The sequence below is a fragment of the Neomonachus schauinslandi genome, chromosome X, assembly GCF_002201575.2.
Source record: "Neomonachus schauinslandi chromosome X, ASM220157v2, whole genome shotgun sequence".
Lineage (NCBI taxonomy): Eukaryota > Metazoa > Chordata > Mammalia > Carnivora > Phocidae > Neomonachus > Neomonachus schauinslandi.
In genome coordinates, this window is record NC_058419.1 from 20,668,889 (window position 1) to 20,687,205 (window position 18,317).

Genomic DNA, 18,317 nt, shown 5'->3' on the forward strand with positions numbered 1-18,317 from the left:
AGGACCCATTAACCATAGATTGTTCCATAGGCAGGGCAGCTGCTCATCTGATATATGACCCATTTGAACCTAAACTTCCACCCCAAATAAAAAGCCTGTTAAGTGTAGCTGCATGCCATGCTGGTGATTGTAGTCTTTTACCACAGGTCTGGATACTTTCATTGGTTTATAATCTGGAGGCCCAACTCTCCAAGTAAGCCATTGTTTCAACCAAACATGGCAAATGTTAAGACCCACATCAACCTGAGTGGGTATCCCCCTAAAAAGTATATCCCAAGTCCCTAGATGACATTGTCCTGGTCCAGGAACTTACTGCTGGAGATGACATCACTTCAGACAACATTGCCTCAATCCAAGACCTCACCACTAGAGATGACTTCACTCCCTGTGCTGGAGACAACTTCACCCTAGGCGCCAAGACCTCCAAACAAACAGTGCGCATGAACTGCCTCTCCTAAGGCCCAAAATGGACTCAGGACATTTTTGCTTTTCTTCCTTTGATATTAGGGATCCTATTATGTTCCTGAACTCACTGTCTGCAGAGCTTATGATCCTGCTATACTCCTTGCTCTTTGCTAAAATGTACACTCCTATACTCCCATGCCTGAAGGGAAATCTGGTAGCAGTTACTACTATCTGTGTCATTCTAAAAAGTAATGGAGATTATTGCTTTCCCCAGGAGACACCTGCCTCTTATCAGTCAACCCCTGGACCTCCTGGGGAGAGGACCATTCACTCCCAAGTGCCTTCTACTACTCTCCTCCCACTATCCACCACAATCTCCCACCTTGCATCTCTGACCATGACCACCACAACCACTCCTTCCCTTTAATTACACACAAATACCACTAATCTTTACATAGACTTTACATCATACCCTCCAACAACCCAACTGCCAGGCCCGCCACCTTAATATGAGCATATTTCTAACACACTTTACAACTCCACCAACATATCGTTAGAGACCTCTGAAGTTTCAAATCCACTTTCTTAGCTAAGGCCATATAAATAAGAAACCTAGTTATGGGCTGGCCTACAAGGATTCAATAACTTGTGTTCCTCCTTCTTACTCCCATAATAAAATGTCTATGCTTGTTTGGAACAACTTGAGCCCTACTACTGAAAACCTCTATTATCAGCACCCCAAAGTTTTCTTAATATGATTTCTTTATTTATTTTAGACAGACAGAGAGGGGGGAAGGGGCAGAGGAAGAGGGAGAGAGAAACTCCAGCAGACTCCCCGCTGAGTGAGAAGCCCGGCACAGGGCTCAATCCCACCACCCTGAGATCATGACCTGAGCTGAAATCAAGAGTTGGATGCTTAACTGACTGAGCCACCCAGGCACCCCCCCATCCCATTTTTAAATCTAGTCTGATCAGCAACCCTCAGTTTGTTTCCTATAGTTAAGAGTCTCTTATGGTTTGTCTCCCTCTCTGATTTCATCTTATTTTATTTTTCCCTCCCTTCCCCTATGATCCTGTTTCATTTCTTAAATTCCACATATGAGTGGAATCATATGATAATTGTCTTTCTCTGACTGACTTATTTCTGCTTAGCAAAATACCCTCTAGTTCCATCCACATCATTGCAAATGGTAACATTTCATTTCTGATGGCTGAGTAATATTCCATTGTGTGTGTGTGTGTGTGTGTGTGTGTGTATGTATCACATCTTCCTTATCCATTTATCTGTCGATGGACATCTGGGCTCTTTCCATATTTTGGTTATTGTGGACATTGCTGCTTGTTCTATTGAGAGTAAGATACTAGAGACTATTCTCCCTTCAGTTCTTTCAGTTTTTGAATCATTTATATTGGGGCTTCTTTGTTAGGTGTGTATTATGATTGTTATGTCTTCCTGATGAATTGACTCTTTATCACTATAAAATGTCATTTTTTTCTCTAGTAACACTGTGTTAAAGTCTATTTTATCTGATGTTAGTTGTGGTAGACAGTATTCTAAAGATGGCTCCACAAGATTCCTGTTCCCTTCTTATTCATTCAGATACTAATCTGGATACTGCTATGAAGTGATCAATTTTTCAGATGTAATTAAAGCCCTAAGTCAGAGGGGCCTGGCTGGCTCAGTCGGTAGAGCATGTGACTCTTGATCTTGGGATAGTGAGCTAAAGCCCCATATTGGGCATAAAGCTTACTTAAAACGTTAAAAAAAAATTTTTTTTTTAAAAGCCCCAAGTCAGTTAATCTTATACAAAGATTGTCTAGGTGGGCCTGACCTAATCAGGTGAACCCTTTAAATGCAAATTTTTTTCCTGGCTGGTGCTAAATTAGGTTGACAAAGATTCAATGCACACGAAGGATTTAAAGCTCTATTGCTTGCTTAAAGATAGTAGGGACCATGTGTCAAGGAAATGGGGGCCTCAGTTTTATGGCTGCCAGGAACGGAATTTCTGCCAACAACCTGAACTGGGAAGCAGATTCTTTGAACTTGGGAGCAGATGCTTTGTTTGTTTGTTTAGAAACAGATTATTCCGTAGGGCTTCCAGATAAGAAGCCAGCCTGCCCAACACCTTGATTTTTGCTTTTTGAGTCCCTAGGCAGAGAACCTGCCTGGTCTTATGACCTGCAGAACTGTAAACTAATGAATGGTTATTGTTTCAAGCTGCTAAATTTGTGGTCCTTTGTTACACAGCAATAGAAAACTAATGCCTTTGGATAGCTGCTCCAGCTCTCTTATGGTTACTTACGGTTTGCACACAGCGTATCATTTTCCATCCTTTCAACATATCTGTGCCTTGAATCTAAAGTATCTGTCCTAGGCAACATACAATTAGATCCTCTTTTTTAATTTTTTAATTTTTATTTTTTTAAAGATTTTATTTATTTATTCATGAGAGACAGAGAGAGAGAGAGAGAGAGAGGCAGAGGGAGAAGCAGGCTCCCAAGAAGCAGAGAGCCCGATGCGGGACTCAATCCCAGGACCCTGGGATCATGACCTGAGCCGAAGGCAGACGCTTAACCATCTGAGCCACCCAGGCGCCCAAGATCCCTTTTTTAAAGTAGCCTCCCCGCCAGCATGGAGCCCAATGTGAGGCTTAAACTCGTGACCCTAAGATCAAGACCTGAGCTGAAATCAAGAGTTGAATGCTTAACTGACACTGAGCCACCTAGGTGCCCCAGATCCCATTTTTAAATCTAGTCTGATCATCGGGCTCCTGGGTGGCTCAGTTGGTTAAGCGACTGCCTTCGGCTCAGGTCATGATCCTGGAGCCCCGGGATCGAGTCCCACGTTGGGCTCCCTGCTCAGTGGGGAGTCTGCCTCTCCCTCTCTCGTGCTCTCTCTCTCAAATAAATAAATAAAAATTAAAAAAAAATCTAGTCTGATCATCTATTCTTATTTTAATGCTTATTTCATTTACATTTAATGTAAGTATTGGTTATCATATAAATGTAATTATTTATAACTACCATTTTGCTATTTTTTTATTTTTATTTTTTAAAGATTTTATTTATTTATTTGACAGAGAGAGACACAGTGAAAGAGGGAACACAGCAGGGGGAGTGGGAGAGGGAGAAGCAGGCTTCCCGTGGAGCAGGGAGCCCGATGCGGGGCTTGATCCCAGGACCCTGGGATCATGACCTGAGCCGAAGGCAGATGCTTAAAGACTGAGCCACCCAGGTGCCCCCATTTTGCTATTTTCTATGCCTCGTGTATTTTTTTCTCCTCTATTTCTTCCTTACTGCCTACTTTTGCACTATATAGATGTTTTCTAGTGTGCCATCTTAATTCTCTTTATTTATTCTCTTTGTTGAATTATTTTCTTAGTGGTAGGTGTGGGGATTACAATATACATCTTAACCAAAAAAAATATACTTCACATTAATCCTAACTTACTTCTGGTAGTGTACAGAAATGCTTTAATATTGCTTCCTTTCCTCTCCCTTTCTTTGTGCTATCTTTATATATTCTAAATCTACCAATATTTTAATAATTATTGTTATATGCAGATATCTTTTAAATCAGTTGTGAGAAGGAAAGAAAAATATGTTTACATTGTATTTTATGTTTTCCTATGTAATTACCTTTACTGGTGCTCTATTTCTTTGTGTGGGTTCAAGTTACAATTTCTCTTCAGCCTGATGAACTTTTTTTTTAATTTTTAAAAATTTTTTTATTATTTTTTTTTAGCCTGATGAACTTCCAAAATTTCTTATAAGGCAGGTCTGATAGCAATTAGTTCTCTTGGGCTTTTTTTTCCCCCCGGGAATGTCTTTTTCTGTGAGGTCTTCATTTTTTAAGGGTTATTTCAGTAAATATAAGATTATTTTTTAATAACAGCATTATTGAGATATAAATCATATAACATATGATTAACTCACTTAAAGTGTTCAGTGGTTTTTTAGTATATTCACAGAGTTGTGCAACCATCACCACCATCAATTTTAGAACATTTTCATCACCCCAAAAGAAACCCTGTACCCTTTGCAGTCACTCCCCATCACCTACCCTCCCTCTGGCCCCACCAGCCCCAGGCAACTACTAATCTACTTTCTGTCTGTATGGATTTGCCTGTTCTGGATATTTTATATAAATGGAATTATGCCATATGTGGTATTTTGTGACTGCCTTCTTTCACTTACTATTTTCAAGATTCATCCACATTGTAGCATATATCAGTACTTCATTTCTTTTTATTGCTGAATAATATTCCATTGTTTGGCTATACTATGCTTTGTTTATCCATTTATCAGTTGATGGACATTTGGGTTGCTTCCACTTTTTGGCTATTATGAATAATGTTGCTATAATCATTCATGTACAGGTTTTTATGTGGACATAGGATTTATTTTTTTAAAGATTTTATTTATTTATTTGAGGTGGGGGGAAGCACAGAGGGAGAGTGAGAAGGAGAAGCAGACTCCGTGCTGAGCAGAGAGCCCAACGTGGGGCTCGATCCCAGGACCCTGAGATCATGACCTGATCCGAAGGCGGACGCCCAACTGACTGAGCCACCTAGGCGCCCCTGGACATAGGCTTTAATTTCTCTTGGGTATATACGTAGGACTAGAATTGCTGAGTCATATGATAACTCTATGTTTAACCTTTTGAGGAACCGCCAAACTGTTTTCCAAAGTGGCTGCACCATTGTACATCCCCACCAGCAGTGTATGAGGGTTCCTATTTCTCCATATCCTAGCCAATACTTGTTATTATCTGTCTTTTTGATTATAGCAACATCTGTGTTTATGTTTTATGGTATTTCTTGATATTTTGTAATACATTTAGACATTTAAAAATTTGAAATATACTAAATATTGTTTTACTGATTTTTTGCTTTATGAATTCTAAACTTAAAAATACTGATATTAATACATATTTCAGTATTAAACAAAGAAGGATCCCAAACTCTCATTTTTGCTCTGATTATTGCAATAAATAATTGCACCTTCTTATAAAACCTCTCATGACAAATTATCTTCAGAGCTTGGAACTAGGGAACGAGGGAAAACTTTTTCACTACTTGTGTATTCCATCTACAAAACTAATGAGAGCTATGTAGCTCATTCCTTCTTTGTGCTGGCTGTTAGAAAGCTTAAAGCTAGAGTGTTTCTTAGTCACAAATTCTTGCAAAACTGTTTAACTTTTATTTTCATCTTCCATGTTATGGATGTTGCTTTTATACCTCTAAATTTAGTGGCACCCTTTCAGAGGGAAATAAGGTATAAAGAAGTAAATAAATAAATGTTTAGTAAGTACCTTTGATCTGCACAGCAATCCCAAGGAGGTAGTTAGGGTAAATATTCCCAACTCTATACATAATGAAAGTGAGGCAACGTAAAGTGATTTACTTATAGTCAGAAGCTTAGACGTGGCAAAACTGATATCAGAACACAGATCTTTGAAAGTCTCCCATTTCAGTCCTTTACACTACCCCATCAACATTCCATCACCGTGTTTAAGACGGACATTTTCTGTTATCTGGGAAGTATTCCAAAGAAGCTCCTAACACTTAAACATGATAAATCCCCGTGGTAAGATGTTCAATTAATAGACCATCACAATGATGGAGATAATTTTAAATGTTCTTAATTTAATCCCTACAATGGCCTACCTCTATATGATAGAAAAAAAACTTTTTTATTCTTCAGTGATGATCTGTGATTCTATTTATTACTAATATTAAGATTAGCAATTTGTTGCTAATGCTAAGAAAGATGGTGTAAAACATAAAAATCTAGTACTTGTTTGATAATATGGGCCATGGTATCTGGTATCTGTAGTTAGCTTAATTAAGAATAGAAGAAAATATTTCCAAACAGCTCCAAGGTAGAGTAATTTATAGGAGGTGACTTTATATTTCACTGCATTATATTTTACAGTCATATAAAAGAATTATTTGGCTATATGGAATTTATGCATTCTCCTTAAAGAAAGTGAATAAATAATATAGATAGTTATAGAAATGCATTTGGTATTCATTACTGGTGATACTGAATGGAATTTAGGTTTTAGTGCCAGATACAAGGTGAGAACACCATTAGCTAAAAACTACTGACCATTGGGTGATTTCTGGGAATTTAAATTCACTTATGAAGTTGAGAAAATAAATTATATGTGTATTGCAGACCTATATGACAATTACAAAAACAGTCTAAGCGTGAATAGGAGAATTTAATAAATTTTCTTTTTTTAAAAAAAGATTTTATTTATTTATTTGACAGAGAGAGACACAGTGAGAGAGGGACCACAGCAGGGGGAGTGGGAGAGGGAGAAGCAGGCTTCCCGCCGAGCAGGGAGCCCAATGCAGGGCTTGATCCCAGGACCCAGAGATCATGACCTGAGCCGAAGGCAGATGCTTAATGACTGAGCCACCCAGGCGCCCCCAATTTAATAAATTTTTTTTAAAGATTTTATTTATTTACTTGAGAGAGAGAGAATGAGAGAGAGAGAGAGCCCATGAGAGTGGGGGAGGGTCAGAAGGAGAAGCAGATTCTCCGCCAAGCAGGGAGCCCAATGCGGGACTCGATCCGGGGACTCGATCCAGGGACTCCAGGATCATGACCTGAGCCGAAGGCAGTCGCCCAACCAACTGAGCCACCCAGGCGCCCCGTGAATTTAATAAATTTTCTAAAAGAACTCTCTCCTATCCTCATTCTGTCTCCACTTCTAGACTTGAGTATTGTGGACACTTGCTAAGTTTGGTCCAAAAAATAAGGTCATTACTATGAATTAATAAACATCACAAACATGACTTAATTCACTATGTGCTAAGTGGCAGGACCCTGTAGCTGAATATGTATTGGTTTTCTAGAATGGTAAGAAGCCTTACAAGTTGCATAGTTTGCCTCCGTCATTTTACAGGTGCAGGAAATAAAGATGAGGTAAAGGGACTTTCCCCAAATCTCGTTAAGTTCAAGGCAGAGTGGGGACTATAACCAAGCTGATTCCCGATTGAAGGCTATTTCCTCAATACCATGATACTTCAAGCCAAAGTTTAAAATGCAGTTGATTTGCAGCCTTGTTTAAGCTTTGGGCTAAAAAAAGAGCATGACACAGGCTAAAATAGCAAAAAGTTTTGGTAAACTCAGATTTTTAAAAAAATTTTATTTATTTATTTATTTTTAAGTAGGCTCCATGCCAGGCTTTAACTCATGACCCTGAGATCAAGACCTGAGCTGAGATCAAGAGTCAGATGCCTAACTGACTGAGCCACCCAGGTACCCAGAGCTCACATTTTTAGATTACAGCTGACTAGAAACCAAATACAATAGCAATATTACTTATCAAAGCATATCATGGAGAGATTATTAAAAAGTAAGTATAATGATGATAACCTTTAGTTTCTCTAGGACTTTTTAAGAATCACAAACTGCTATTAGATATATTAGGGTCAGTAGAATGACTTCCTAGAGTAATTTTTAAAACTAAACTAAATTACTAAAAAAATTACTTTCACGAAAATAAAGGAACAAACATCTGGAAGAGGAGCTAAAGAAGTTTTAATAGCTCTTTTTAAAAATCTATTTCATTCCCTGAAAAATGCACTGAACTCTAACTTCACAAGTTGAAAATTACATATGAAGAAAGGGAAGAAATAGAAATCCATCCAGTTCTGGCATCATGGATTGAGTTTTGGAAGATGGTTTGGTTTTGTAATCTTTTTTGCTTGTCCTTTCTTGGCATTTACTATCTTCTGATAAGCTGGATTTTGTCTTCCTGCTTTCACATGATTCTCTTTAATTCTATGAAGTTGATCCATCTGTTGCCTTTTAGAAACTTGGTGTGAGCCAGATATTTGAGACATTTCAGCTAGGTATGCGCGGTGTTCATCATTGGTTTTGTGGTAAGCCTTTGATTCTTGTTCCAGTCTAAGTGCACAGTTTTTCACTTGATTTTCAAGACTCCTTTTTTCTTTTTCTAGCTGTTTAAGTAATGTATTTAAGGATTCCACTGGCATTCGCTCATAGACACGAATAGAAGCTAGTCTATCTGAAGGATTTCCACGGATTTTTTCCATTTTCTCTTTGAGAGTAACAATTTGCTTTTGTAGTTGATCATTCAGTTCAAGTTGTGCTTCATAACGGGTTTTCCATTCACCACCTTCATTGTCAGTATTGAGTTTGGCTTCCAGTTCTGCTATCTTGTGTCTTATTTCAAGTATTGAGATCTGTACTAAGTCTTTCATATGTATTTCTTCCAATAACTCCAGTTTAAGGCGGTCAATGCTCATACCTTCAAAGTCGTCCCCTCTATCGTCCCCCATGGTGTCAGGTCAGAGACCTCCCACACCCTTCTCCTCAGCACAGCTTACAGCAGAAGGCCTTAAGGGACACCCAGAAGCTGGGGAGGAGAAAGTGTTGTCATGAGCTGTTGCCATGGTGACCTGACTCCTAGAATTCTTGGTTGAGTTTTCTCCCCCAGCACTTTGAATATGTCATAATACCACCTTCTTTTCTCCATTGTTTCTGATGAGAAGTCAGCTGTTAATCTCATTGTGGTTCACATGTGATTTTCCTCTTGCTATTTTCAAGTTTTCTCTTTGGCTTTCAAAAGTTTGATTATGACCTCTCTAGCTATAAATATCTGTGAATTTGTTCTACTCAGAATTCATTGAACTTGGATGTAGATTGGATGGAGTTAACTTAGATGTTGTGATTAATGTTTTTTATCAAATTTGTGAAGTTTTCACTCATTATTTCTTCATATACTTATGCCCCCTTTTCCTCCTCTTCTCTTCCGGAACTGCCATTATGCATATGTGGTATGTTTGATGGTGTCTCTCGGGCCTTTGAGGTTCTTCAGTTTTCTTCATCCTTTTTACATGTTTTTCTTTAGACTGGATAGTCTCTATTGATCTACCTTTCAGTTTGCTGATTCTTTCTTCTATCAGCTCAAATCTGCTGTTGAGCCCCTTGAGTGAATTTTTCATTTCAGTTGTTGCACCTTTTAACTCTAGAAATTTTATTCTTTTCTTTTTTAAAATTCATATCTCTTTATTAATGTTCCCTATGTGATGAGCCATTGTCATCACTCATTCCTTTAATTCTTTAAACATTTTCTTTCAGTTCTTTGAACATATTTATAATAGCTTATTTGAAGTCTTTATGTACTAAATCTATCATGGAGGCCCTCCTGCAGATAATTTATATAAGCTGATTTTTCCCCTGTGTATGGGCTACACCTTGTTTCTTTGTATTTATTTATTTATTTATTTATCTATTTATAGAGAACTTTGTAACTTCTATGTACAGAAAATTTGACAGTGTCCACTCAGCCCAGTTTGGTGGCCAGTTCTTTAGCCTTTGCCTTTTCTAACTTGGCAATAAGAGTCATCAACTTTGGACCCAAGATATTGCCTCCCCAGTGACAGTAGATCTCATCATATCTGTCATTGTAATTGGTCCTGATGGCTTCTACCAGCTTAACCAGAACTCCTTCGTCTTCCGAGTTAACCTGTGTGAAGGCAACAGTAGTGCAGGTCTTCCTGTGGACCAGACGCCCCAGCCTGGCCTTCCCCTTGATAATGCAGCTGGGAACCCCCATCTTACGACACAGGGCAGGCAAGAAGACAACCAGCTCAGTGGGATCCACATCATGTGCAGTCACTACCAGCTGAGCCTTCTTGTTTTCCAACAAGGTGGTGACATTATTAACCCCAGCTCGAAGGACAGACAGCCTCTTAGTGGGGACATCCCCTTTGCCAGCAGCTGTCTTCTCAGCGGGGGCCAACAATCTCTGCTTCTTCTGCTTTGTCTCTGGTCTGTATTTGTGGGCCAGCTTAAGCCGTTGAGTGGCTGTTTAAAGGTTCAAGGCCCGGGTGAACTGGTTACTCTCAGGAGGCACTTTCAGATGTTTATAGAGAATAGCCCTTTGCCACTGCAGCCAGTTGTAGTAGGGCCATTTGACAAAGTGGGTGAGGTCCCTTTTGGGCTGGATGTCCTGTCCGATGCTAAAATTCTTGGGCCTTTTCTCAAACAGGGGATTGACCGCCTTCTTGGCCTCCTTCTTCTTCACAACAGCAGGGGCCAGGGCCATCTTCTTCCCCTTCACCTTCTTTCCTTTCAGCATCTTGGATGGCTGGAGGAGAGTTATTTTTATTTTTTATATCGCACTATGTTCCTTTGTTTTTGCTTAGTGATATGCTTAGACTAATTATGTAGTGTCCATCTCCCCTGTGGTGACAACTGGAATCTTTGCTCAGTTTGTTTTTTAACATTCTTGTTCTTATTTTTAAGCCTAGCCACCTAGATTTCACCCTTGGGTCATCATAGCTTAGTGATCAGCCAATTATTTGTCAAAGATTTTGCTTAAACACTTTGAGCCAGCAAGGTTTCCACCCTTTTCCTAGGGAATCTGTGCATGTGTTAGTACACTTATTCTAAGTTCAGGCAGCTTACAAGTCTTCTCTGATTTTTACCTTCTTCTTGTATAAGGCCTAAGGTCAGCCATCTCTGATCTCCCCCGAGCATATATGCAGCCCTTTGTATGCATACAGCCTTCCAGATCCTCCAGAATATAAAGTCTATTCTGTCTAATATTCATAGAGCAGTCCTGACATATTTTTAAAAGATTTTTATGTATTTATGACAGAGAGAGCACACACATGAGCAGGGGGAGGGGCAGAGGAAGAGGGAGAAGCAGGGTCCATGCTGAGCAGGGAGCCTGACATAGGACTCAAACCCAGGACCCTGAGATCATGATCTGAGCTGAAGGCAGACACCTAATCGACTGAGCCACCCAGGCGCCCCAATTTTTAACCATTTTGTACACTTACATTTAAAATGTATCTCTTGGGGGCGCCTGGGTGGCTCAGATGGTTAAGCGTCTGCCTTCGGCTCAGGTCATGATCTCAGGGTCCTGGGATCGAGTCCCGCATCGGGTTCCCTGCTCAGTGCAGAGCCTGCTTCTCCCTCTCCCTCTGCCACTCCCTCTGCCACTCCCTCTGCTTGTGCTCTTCTATCTCTCTGTCAAATGAATAAATAAAATCTTTAAAAAAATAAATAAATAAAAAATAAAATAAAATGTATCTCTTGGGGCACCTGGGTGGCTCAGTTGTTAAGCATCTGCCTTCGGCTCGGGTCGTGATCCCAGGGCCCTGGGATCAAGCACCATATTGGGCTCCCTGCTCCGCGAGAGGCCTGCTTCTCCCTCCCCCACTCCCCCTGCTTGTGTTCCCTCTCTTGCTGTGTCTTGTCAAATAAATAAATAAAATCTTAAAAAAAATAAAATGTATCTCTTGCAAGCAGCATATGGTTGATTTTTTTCATACAGTTGGACTGTGTCTCTGTTTCTTTCTTTTTTTAAGGAAGCTCTATGCCAAATGTGGGGCTTGAACTCACAACCCAGAGATCAAGAGTTGCATGCTCTACTGACTGAGCCAGCCAGGTGCCCCTGGACCATTTCTTTAATCGGAACATTAATCTAATAATATTTAACGTAATTATTAACATATTTAGATTTATGTCTGGCATCTTTCTGTTTGTTGCCTATTTATTATACCTGTTCTTTTTTTTTCCTTTCTTGTCTACTTTTGGATTTATGAAGTTTGTTTTATTATTTTTTTAAGATTTTATTTATTTATTTGACACAGAGAGAGAAAGCACAAGTAGGCAGAGAGGCAGGCAGAGAAAGAGAGGGAGGAGCAGGCTCTCCACTGAGCAGGGAGCCGGACGTGGGGCTCCATCCCAGGACCCAGGGATCATGACCTGAGCTGAAGGCAGCCGCTTAACCGACTGAGCCCCAAGTTTGTTTTAGATAAACTTTTTATTTTGGAATACTTTTAGATTTACAGAAAAGTTGCAAAGATAATACAGAAAGTTCCTGTAAACCCCTCACCCAGGTTCAATTTCCCCTAATTTCAATTTTCCCAAATGTTCTCATTTGTTGTAATTAGGAAACAAACATTTCTACATCATTATTAACTAACCTTCAGATTTTATTTGGATTTTAATAGTCCAAATACTCTGCTTCAGGATCCTATTTATAATACCACATTGCATTTAATTGTTATGTGCCTTTAGTCTCCCCTGATTTGTGACAGTTTCTTAGTCTTTGAATTTCATGACCTACAGTTTTGAGCAGAATTTGTCAGGCATTTTGTAGGATGTCCTTCAATTTGGGTTTTTCTCATGATTAGATTAGGTTATTGGGTTTTGAGAGAGTGTACCACAGAGATGAAGTGCGTTTCTCATCACATCATATCAGAGGGTGCATGCTAACAACATGACTTATCACTGGTCATATTAACCATGATTAAGATGGTGTCTGCCAGGTTACTTCACTGTAAAGTTATGTTTTCCCCTTCCCATACTCCATTCTTTAGAAGTGAGCCGTTAAGTATGATGTGTTTTTTATTATTCTATATTCCATCTTTTAGTTTACTAGTAATACATTCTTTTATTATTCTTTTAGTTGTTAACCTAAAAATTACAACATGTAGTTTTGACTAGAACCTACCTGCAATTACTACTTTTACCTTTGCTTAATGTAAGGACCTTTCAATTCTTTAACTCAGTTTATTTCCTTATAAATTGAGCTGTTGTTCTGTGCTGTTAATGTCATGAATTTTAATTCATCATGTTTTTTTAAACATCAAGAGACATTAAAAATATTTTGAAACAATCTCAAACCTATAGAAAAGTTTTAAGTACAGTACAAAGAAATTTTTGCCTGAACCTTTTTTTTAAAAGATTTTATTTATTTATTTATTTGTCAGAGAGAGAGACAGAGAGAGAACACAAGCAGGGGGAGAGCAAGCAAAGGGGAAAGTAGGCTCCCCGCTGAGCAAGCAGCCCGATGCAGGACTCAGTCCCAGGACCCTGGGATCATGACCTGAGCCGAAGGCAGACGCTTAACCAACTGAGCCACCCAGGCGTCCCAATTGCCTGAACTTTTTATGAGTAAATAACTGACACGATGCTCTATCATTTCAAAATAGTTCCATGTGTATTTCCTAAAAAACAAAGGTCATTCACTTAAAAAAACTGCACTGTAACTATCAAATCAGAAAATTAACATTGATATATCACTATTATCCAATACTCAGATACCCATTCAAGCTTTGCCAACTTGCCAATAATGTCCTTTATAGCCAAAGAATCTAATTCAGAATGAAGCATTGCATTTGGTTGTCATGTCTATTTAGTCCTGCAATCTACAATAGTTACTCTGTCTTTACTTGACTTCCATTACCTTGACACTTAAAGATTACAGCCCAGTTGTTTTGTAAAATGTCCCACAACTTGTGTTCATCTCATGTTTCCTCATGATTATATTTGGTTTATAAGTTTTTGGCAGGAATACAACAGAAGTGATGCTTTATTCTTTCAATGCACTAAGTTGGTGTCTTCTAGGCTTCTCCACTGTAGGGTGATTCTTTTTTCCTTTGCAAATAGTAAGTATTTTGTGTACAGGTACTTTGAAACTGTATATTTATATATCTGTATATGTATATCTATCCCCAGTTCCTCTTCAAACTTCACTCATTCATTCATTCATTCATTCATATCAGTATGGACTCATGACTTCCTATTTTTATTCAATGTGTTTTAAGCTATTACTATCATTATTTACTATGATGTTCAAATTTAGCCAATGGGAGCCCTTTTAGGTTGGCTTCTGTGTCCTTTTGATATTTCCCCCATTATTCTTTGATCACTTCTTTACTTTTAGGGGACAAAAAGAAGGTTAAAGCTCCTCTTATACGTTCTGTCCCCCAGTCCTAGGATTAACCTTTTCTCCAAGAATCCCTGGTTCCTTTTAATGTAGAATGGTATTTAGAAACCAAGATCTGGGCCCTGGGTGTGCTCATTGTGGTTAGGGTTGTTATGGACTGAATGTTTGTATTCCCACAAAATTCATATGTTGAAGCCCTAATTGCCAATGTGATGGTATTTGGAGATGAGGCCCTTAGGAGATAATTGGGTTTAGACAAGGTAATGAGGATGGAAGATAAGTGCCCTTACAAGAAAAGGGAGAGACCAGAGCTTTCTTCAGCATTAAGAGGGTACCATGAGAAGGTGGTTATCTGCAAACCAGGAAGAGGCTTCTCACCAGAACCTGACCGTGCTGGTGCTCTGATCACAGATTCCCAGCCTTCAGAACTGTGAGAGATACATTTCTGTTATTTAAGCCCCCCGGTCTATGGCATTTTGTTATAGTAATCAGAGCTGACGAAGACAAGGGTGCTGCTGCTCCCAGGCCCTCTCAGTAGATTAAAAGGGGGAAACCTGGCTCCCAGTTTTTCTTAATATAATTCTTCTATAGGCAATTAGTCTTCTATAGCTGTAATTCTCCATTTTGTCGTTTAATTTCATGAATATATTAATTACAATTATTTTATATTCTATGACTGAGAACTCTAATATCTGGTTCTTCTGTGGCTCTGTATCAATTGTCTATTTTTCTCCTGATTTTCTTTTCTTTCTTTCTTTTTTTTTAAAGATTTTATTTATTTATTTAAGAGCGAGAGAATGAGAGAGCATGAGAGGGGGGAGGGTCAGAGGGAGAAGCAGACTCCCTGCCGAGCAGGGAGCCCGATGTGGGACTCGATCCCGGGACACCAGGATCATGACCTGAGCCGAAGGCAGTCGCTTAACCAACTGAGCCACCCAGGCGCCCCCTTTTCTTTCTTTCTTTTTTTTTTTTCAGTAGGCTCCCTGCCCAGCATGGAGCCCAGTGTGGGGCTTGAACTCACGACCCTGAGATCAAGACCTGAGCTGAGATCAAGAGTCGGACCCTTAGCTGATTGAGCCACCCAGGTGTCCTGTCCCTATTTTTTCTTGATTTTCAGTCAGTGTTTATCTTTTTGCATGCTTTATGATTATTGATTGAATGTTGGACACCATATAAAAAGTTGAAGAGATAATTTGAGGTGCTGGCTGATGCTATCTTCCTCCAGGGGGTAGTTATTTTTTACTCTGGCAAGCACTCAGGGTAGGGATAGATCACCTTAATCTGATTAGAGATTGGGACTGAGCTTCCATCTTTATGAGGGCTGATCTTTTTCCCATTCTCTCTTACTCCTGGGTTGTGGCCCTTTGGGGGGATTCAGCTGAAATTCTGTGGTATTTACCAGGGCTTCTCCTTCATGGGCACTCAACTCCATTTTCCCTTTCTCAGTTTCATTAGACTTCTGAAAGCTTTTCTCAGCTTCTCATACTCTCAGGCACTATTTTCTGCATTGTTTTTTTCCCTAAGGTTCTTAGCTTCTCATTCTACAGCTTTCAAATGGCCAAATGGCTTAAAAGCAAAAATGCAGCCAGATGTCTGGCTCACATCTCTCCTCTCCCCCTCTCCCTCTCTCCTCCAGAATCTTGGTCTGTCTCAATTTCATGCTGCCTTGATGGCGCTTCAATGTGACTAAAAATGTTTTTATGTGTTCAGCTTTTAGAGTTGCTCTCAATGGGATGGTTAGTCTGAAACAAGTTAGTCTGTCATTGACAAAAGCAGAAATTGATTTAAACAATCACTCTGGCTGTTGTGTGAAGAGTTAAGACGGGCTGAGAATGGAAATAGGGAGACCAAGTAGGAGGTTTGATAAGATGATGGCATGGATAAATGTGAAAACAGAGATGTGGAGAAACAGACATAAGTTGGGAGGTAGGGGTGAGAGGAGGGAGAGAGAAATATAGAACTCTAATGTCTTCATTTTACAAAGTGGGCAGTTAGGAGAAACTACCTATGGTTGATCAAACAGGAAATGTAAGTTTATGCATATTTTTTAAAGTGAAAAAGAGTGGTGCCTGGGTGGCTCTGTCGGTTGAGCAGCCGACTCTTGATTTCGGCTCAGGATATGATCTCAGGGTTGTGGGATGGAGCCCTGCATCAGACTCCATGCTCAGCACAGTACGCTTAAGATTCTCTCTCCCTCTCCCTCTGCCCCTCCCGTTGCTCCCTCTCTCCCTCTCTCTCTCAAATAAATACATAAATAGGGGCATCTGGGTGGCTCAGTCGTTAAGCGTCTGCCTTCGGTTCAGTCATGATCCCAGGGTCCTGGGATCGAGCCCAGCATCAGGCTCCCTGCTCAGCGGGAAGCCTGCTTCTCCCTCTCCCACTCCCCCTGCTTGTGTTCCTTCTCTGCTGTGTCTCTCTCTCTGTGTCAAATAAATAAAATCTTTAATAAAAAAATAAATACATAAAATCTTTTTAAAAAGGCAAAAAAGACAACCATTTGAGGAAATAAAAATAATGTTGAAACTATATTGGAAGGGATGGATGGGAGGTGGGAGTGGTGGGAGTGAGCTTAATCCTTATCTCTCATAGCATTATTTAGTAGATGATGTCAAGAAATATAGAGGAGGGGAGAAATTTGAAGAGTTTTTAGGAGGTAAAATTTGTAAGGCTTGGTGATTGATCCAATTTAATGAATAAGGGGAGGGAGGAGGGAAAGCTGATTTGCAGATTTTCTAGCTTGAGTGATTGGGTAGATGTGGTATTACAACCGAGGTAAAGAATACGGAGGAGCATCTAGTTCAAGAGAGATAATACATTCAGTTTTAGTTGTATGCAGGACATTGTGGTCAAGATGTATAGTAGGTACCCACACATGGGCAAAAGTTCTTACCACAATAAAATTAAAAATGGGAAATTAACAAGAAAACCACAGGGGGTGAAAATATCTGGTCACTTTGAAATTTAAAATGACTAGCCTAAAAACTCTTGGGTTAAAGTGGAAATGACACAAATAAACTGTTTATGAATAAATGATAATTACAGCAAAAAGAGAAAAGAGCCCGTGCTGATGTTGTTATGGATAGATATCTTTACTTAGTAGACCTCTGCTATAGATTGAATGCTTTTGTCCCCCACAGATTCATATGTTGAAACTTAACGCCCAAGATGATGATATTAGCAGGTGGGGCCTTTGGGAGGTTCTTAGGTCATGAAGATAGAGCCCTCATGAATAAGATTAGTGCTTTTATAAAAGAGACCCCAGAGAGCTCCCTTGCCCCTCCCACCATGTGAGGACACAGTGAGAAGACATTGACTGTCTAGGAAGCAGTTTCTCACCAGACATCAAATATGCTGGGGCTGTGAGTTTGAACTTGAACTGTGAAAAACAAATGTTTGTTGTTTATAAGGCTCCCCCCGTCCCCCTCCCCCTGTTATGGTATTTTGTTATAGCAGCCTGGACAGACTAAGACAATTTCATTGATAACTCCAGTCAGGATTAGAGTGGGCAGGTAAGATGAGCCTTACCCATTTTGTGGTGCTAAGTGGGGCTTGTGTTGTGTGGCAGTGCCATACATTTCATTTATAACTCTGAGGTAAGAACTCTCTCCCCCAATACCACAGTATAAATTGGCTTCATATTCTAATAGAATTTGGGAATGTTGATATGCTCAAACGGTGGTATCCCAATGTTTCCATAGTAACTAATGCACACCCGGAGGAGAAGATTGAGAATAAATGAGAATAGCATTTTAACAAAATAAGTGAGGGGCGAAGAGCCTTTAGACATGTGATTACCTCTTATTTAGGAATATGAAGATATTCATCTCTTTAATAATGGGGTTATAAAAGTTGTTACAATGAAACTTGTCAGTAGCCATTTATATTCCATTTTTCTCCATAATCATCACCACCAAAAGCATTTAAATGCTTCTTTGCCCAGCAATACTGTAGAGAATGAGTTAAAGGGACATAGTTGCCATTCTCCCGTGAGCTTGAAATCAGGATGGGACAGGTTAGGCCAATGTTCATATTCCAGCCTGCCTGGCAGAGCTTTGCCTTAGTGGATATTAGGAAGAGTGGGGATTCAAAAAATTCTGTGGAATTCGTTTGCTTTCGTGCAAGACTTTACTAAAAACTTAACACTCTCCTGGTTAGAGATTGTCCATATGGAGTTCTCCTG

At 39.6% G+C, this 18,317-nt stretch overlaps 1 protein-coding gene and 1 pseudogene across 1 annotated transcript; both read right to left on the bottom strand.

Moving 5' to 3' along the window:
- Positions 1 to 7,951: 7,951 nt before the first annotated feature.
- On the bottom strand, positions 7,952 to 8,726 carry LOC110576571 (coiled-coil domain-containing protein 169-like). The gene has a single exon (XM_021685767.1). The coding sequence runs from the start codon at positions 8,724 to 8,726 to the stop codon at positions 8,082 to 8,084; it is 645 nt and encodes a 214-aa protein (XP_021541442.1). The 3' UTR covers positions 7,952 to 8,081.
- A 1,007-nt stretch (positions 8,727 to 9,733) lies between these two features.
- Positions 9,734 to 10,546, bottom strand: LOC110576581 (annotated as a pseudogene).
- Between the last annotated feature and the right edge of the window lie 7,771 nt (positions 10,547 to 18,317).

Coding starts and splice junctions, on each gene's coding strand:
- LOC110576571 (XM_021685767.1), bottom strand. CDS start 8,726: ATGGGGGACGATAGAGGGGACGACTTTGAAGGTATGAGCATTGACCGC.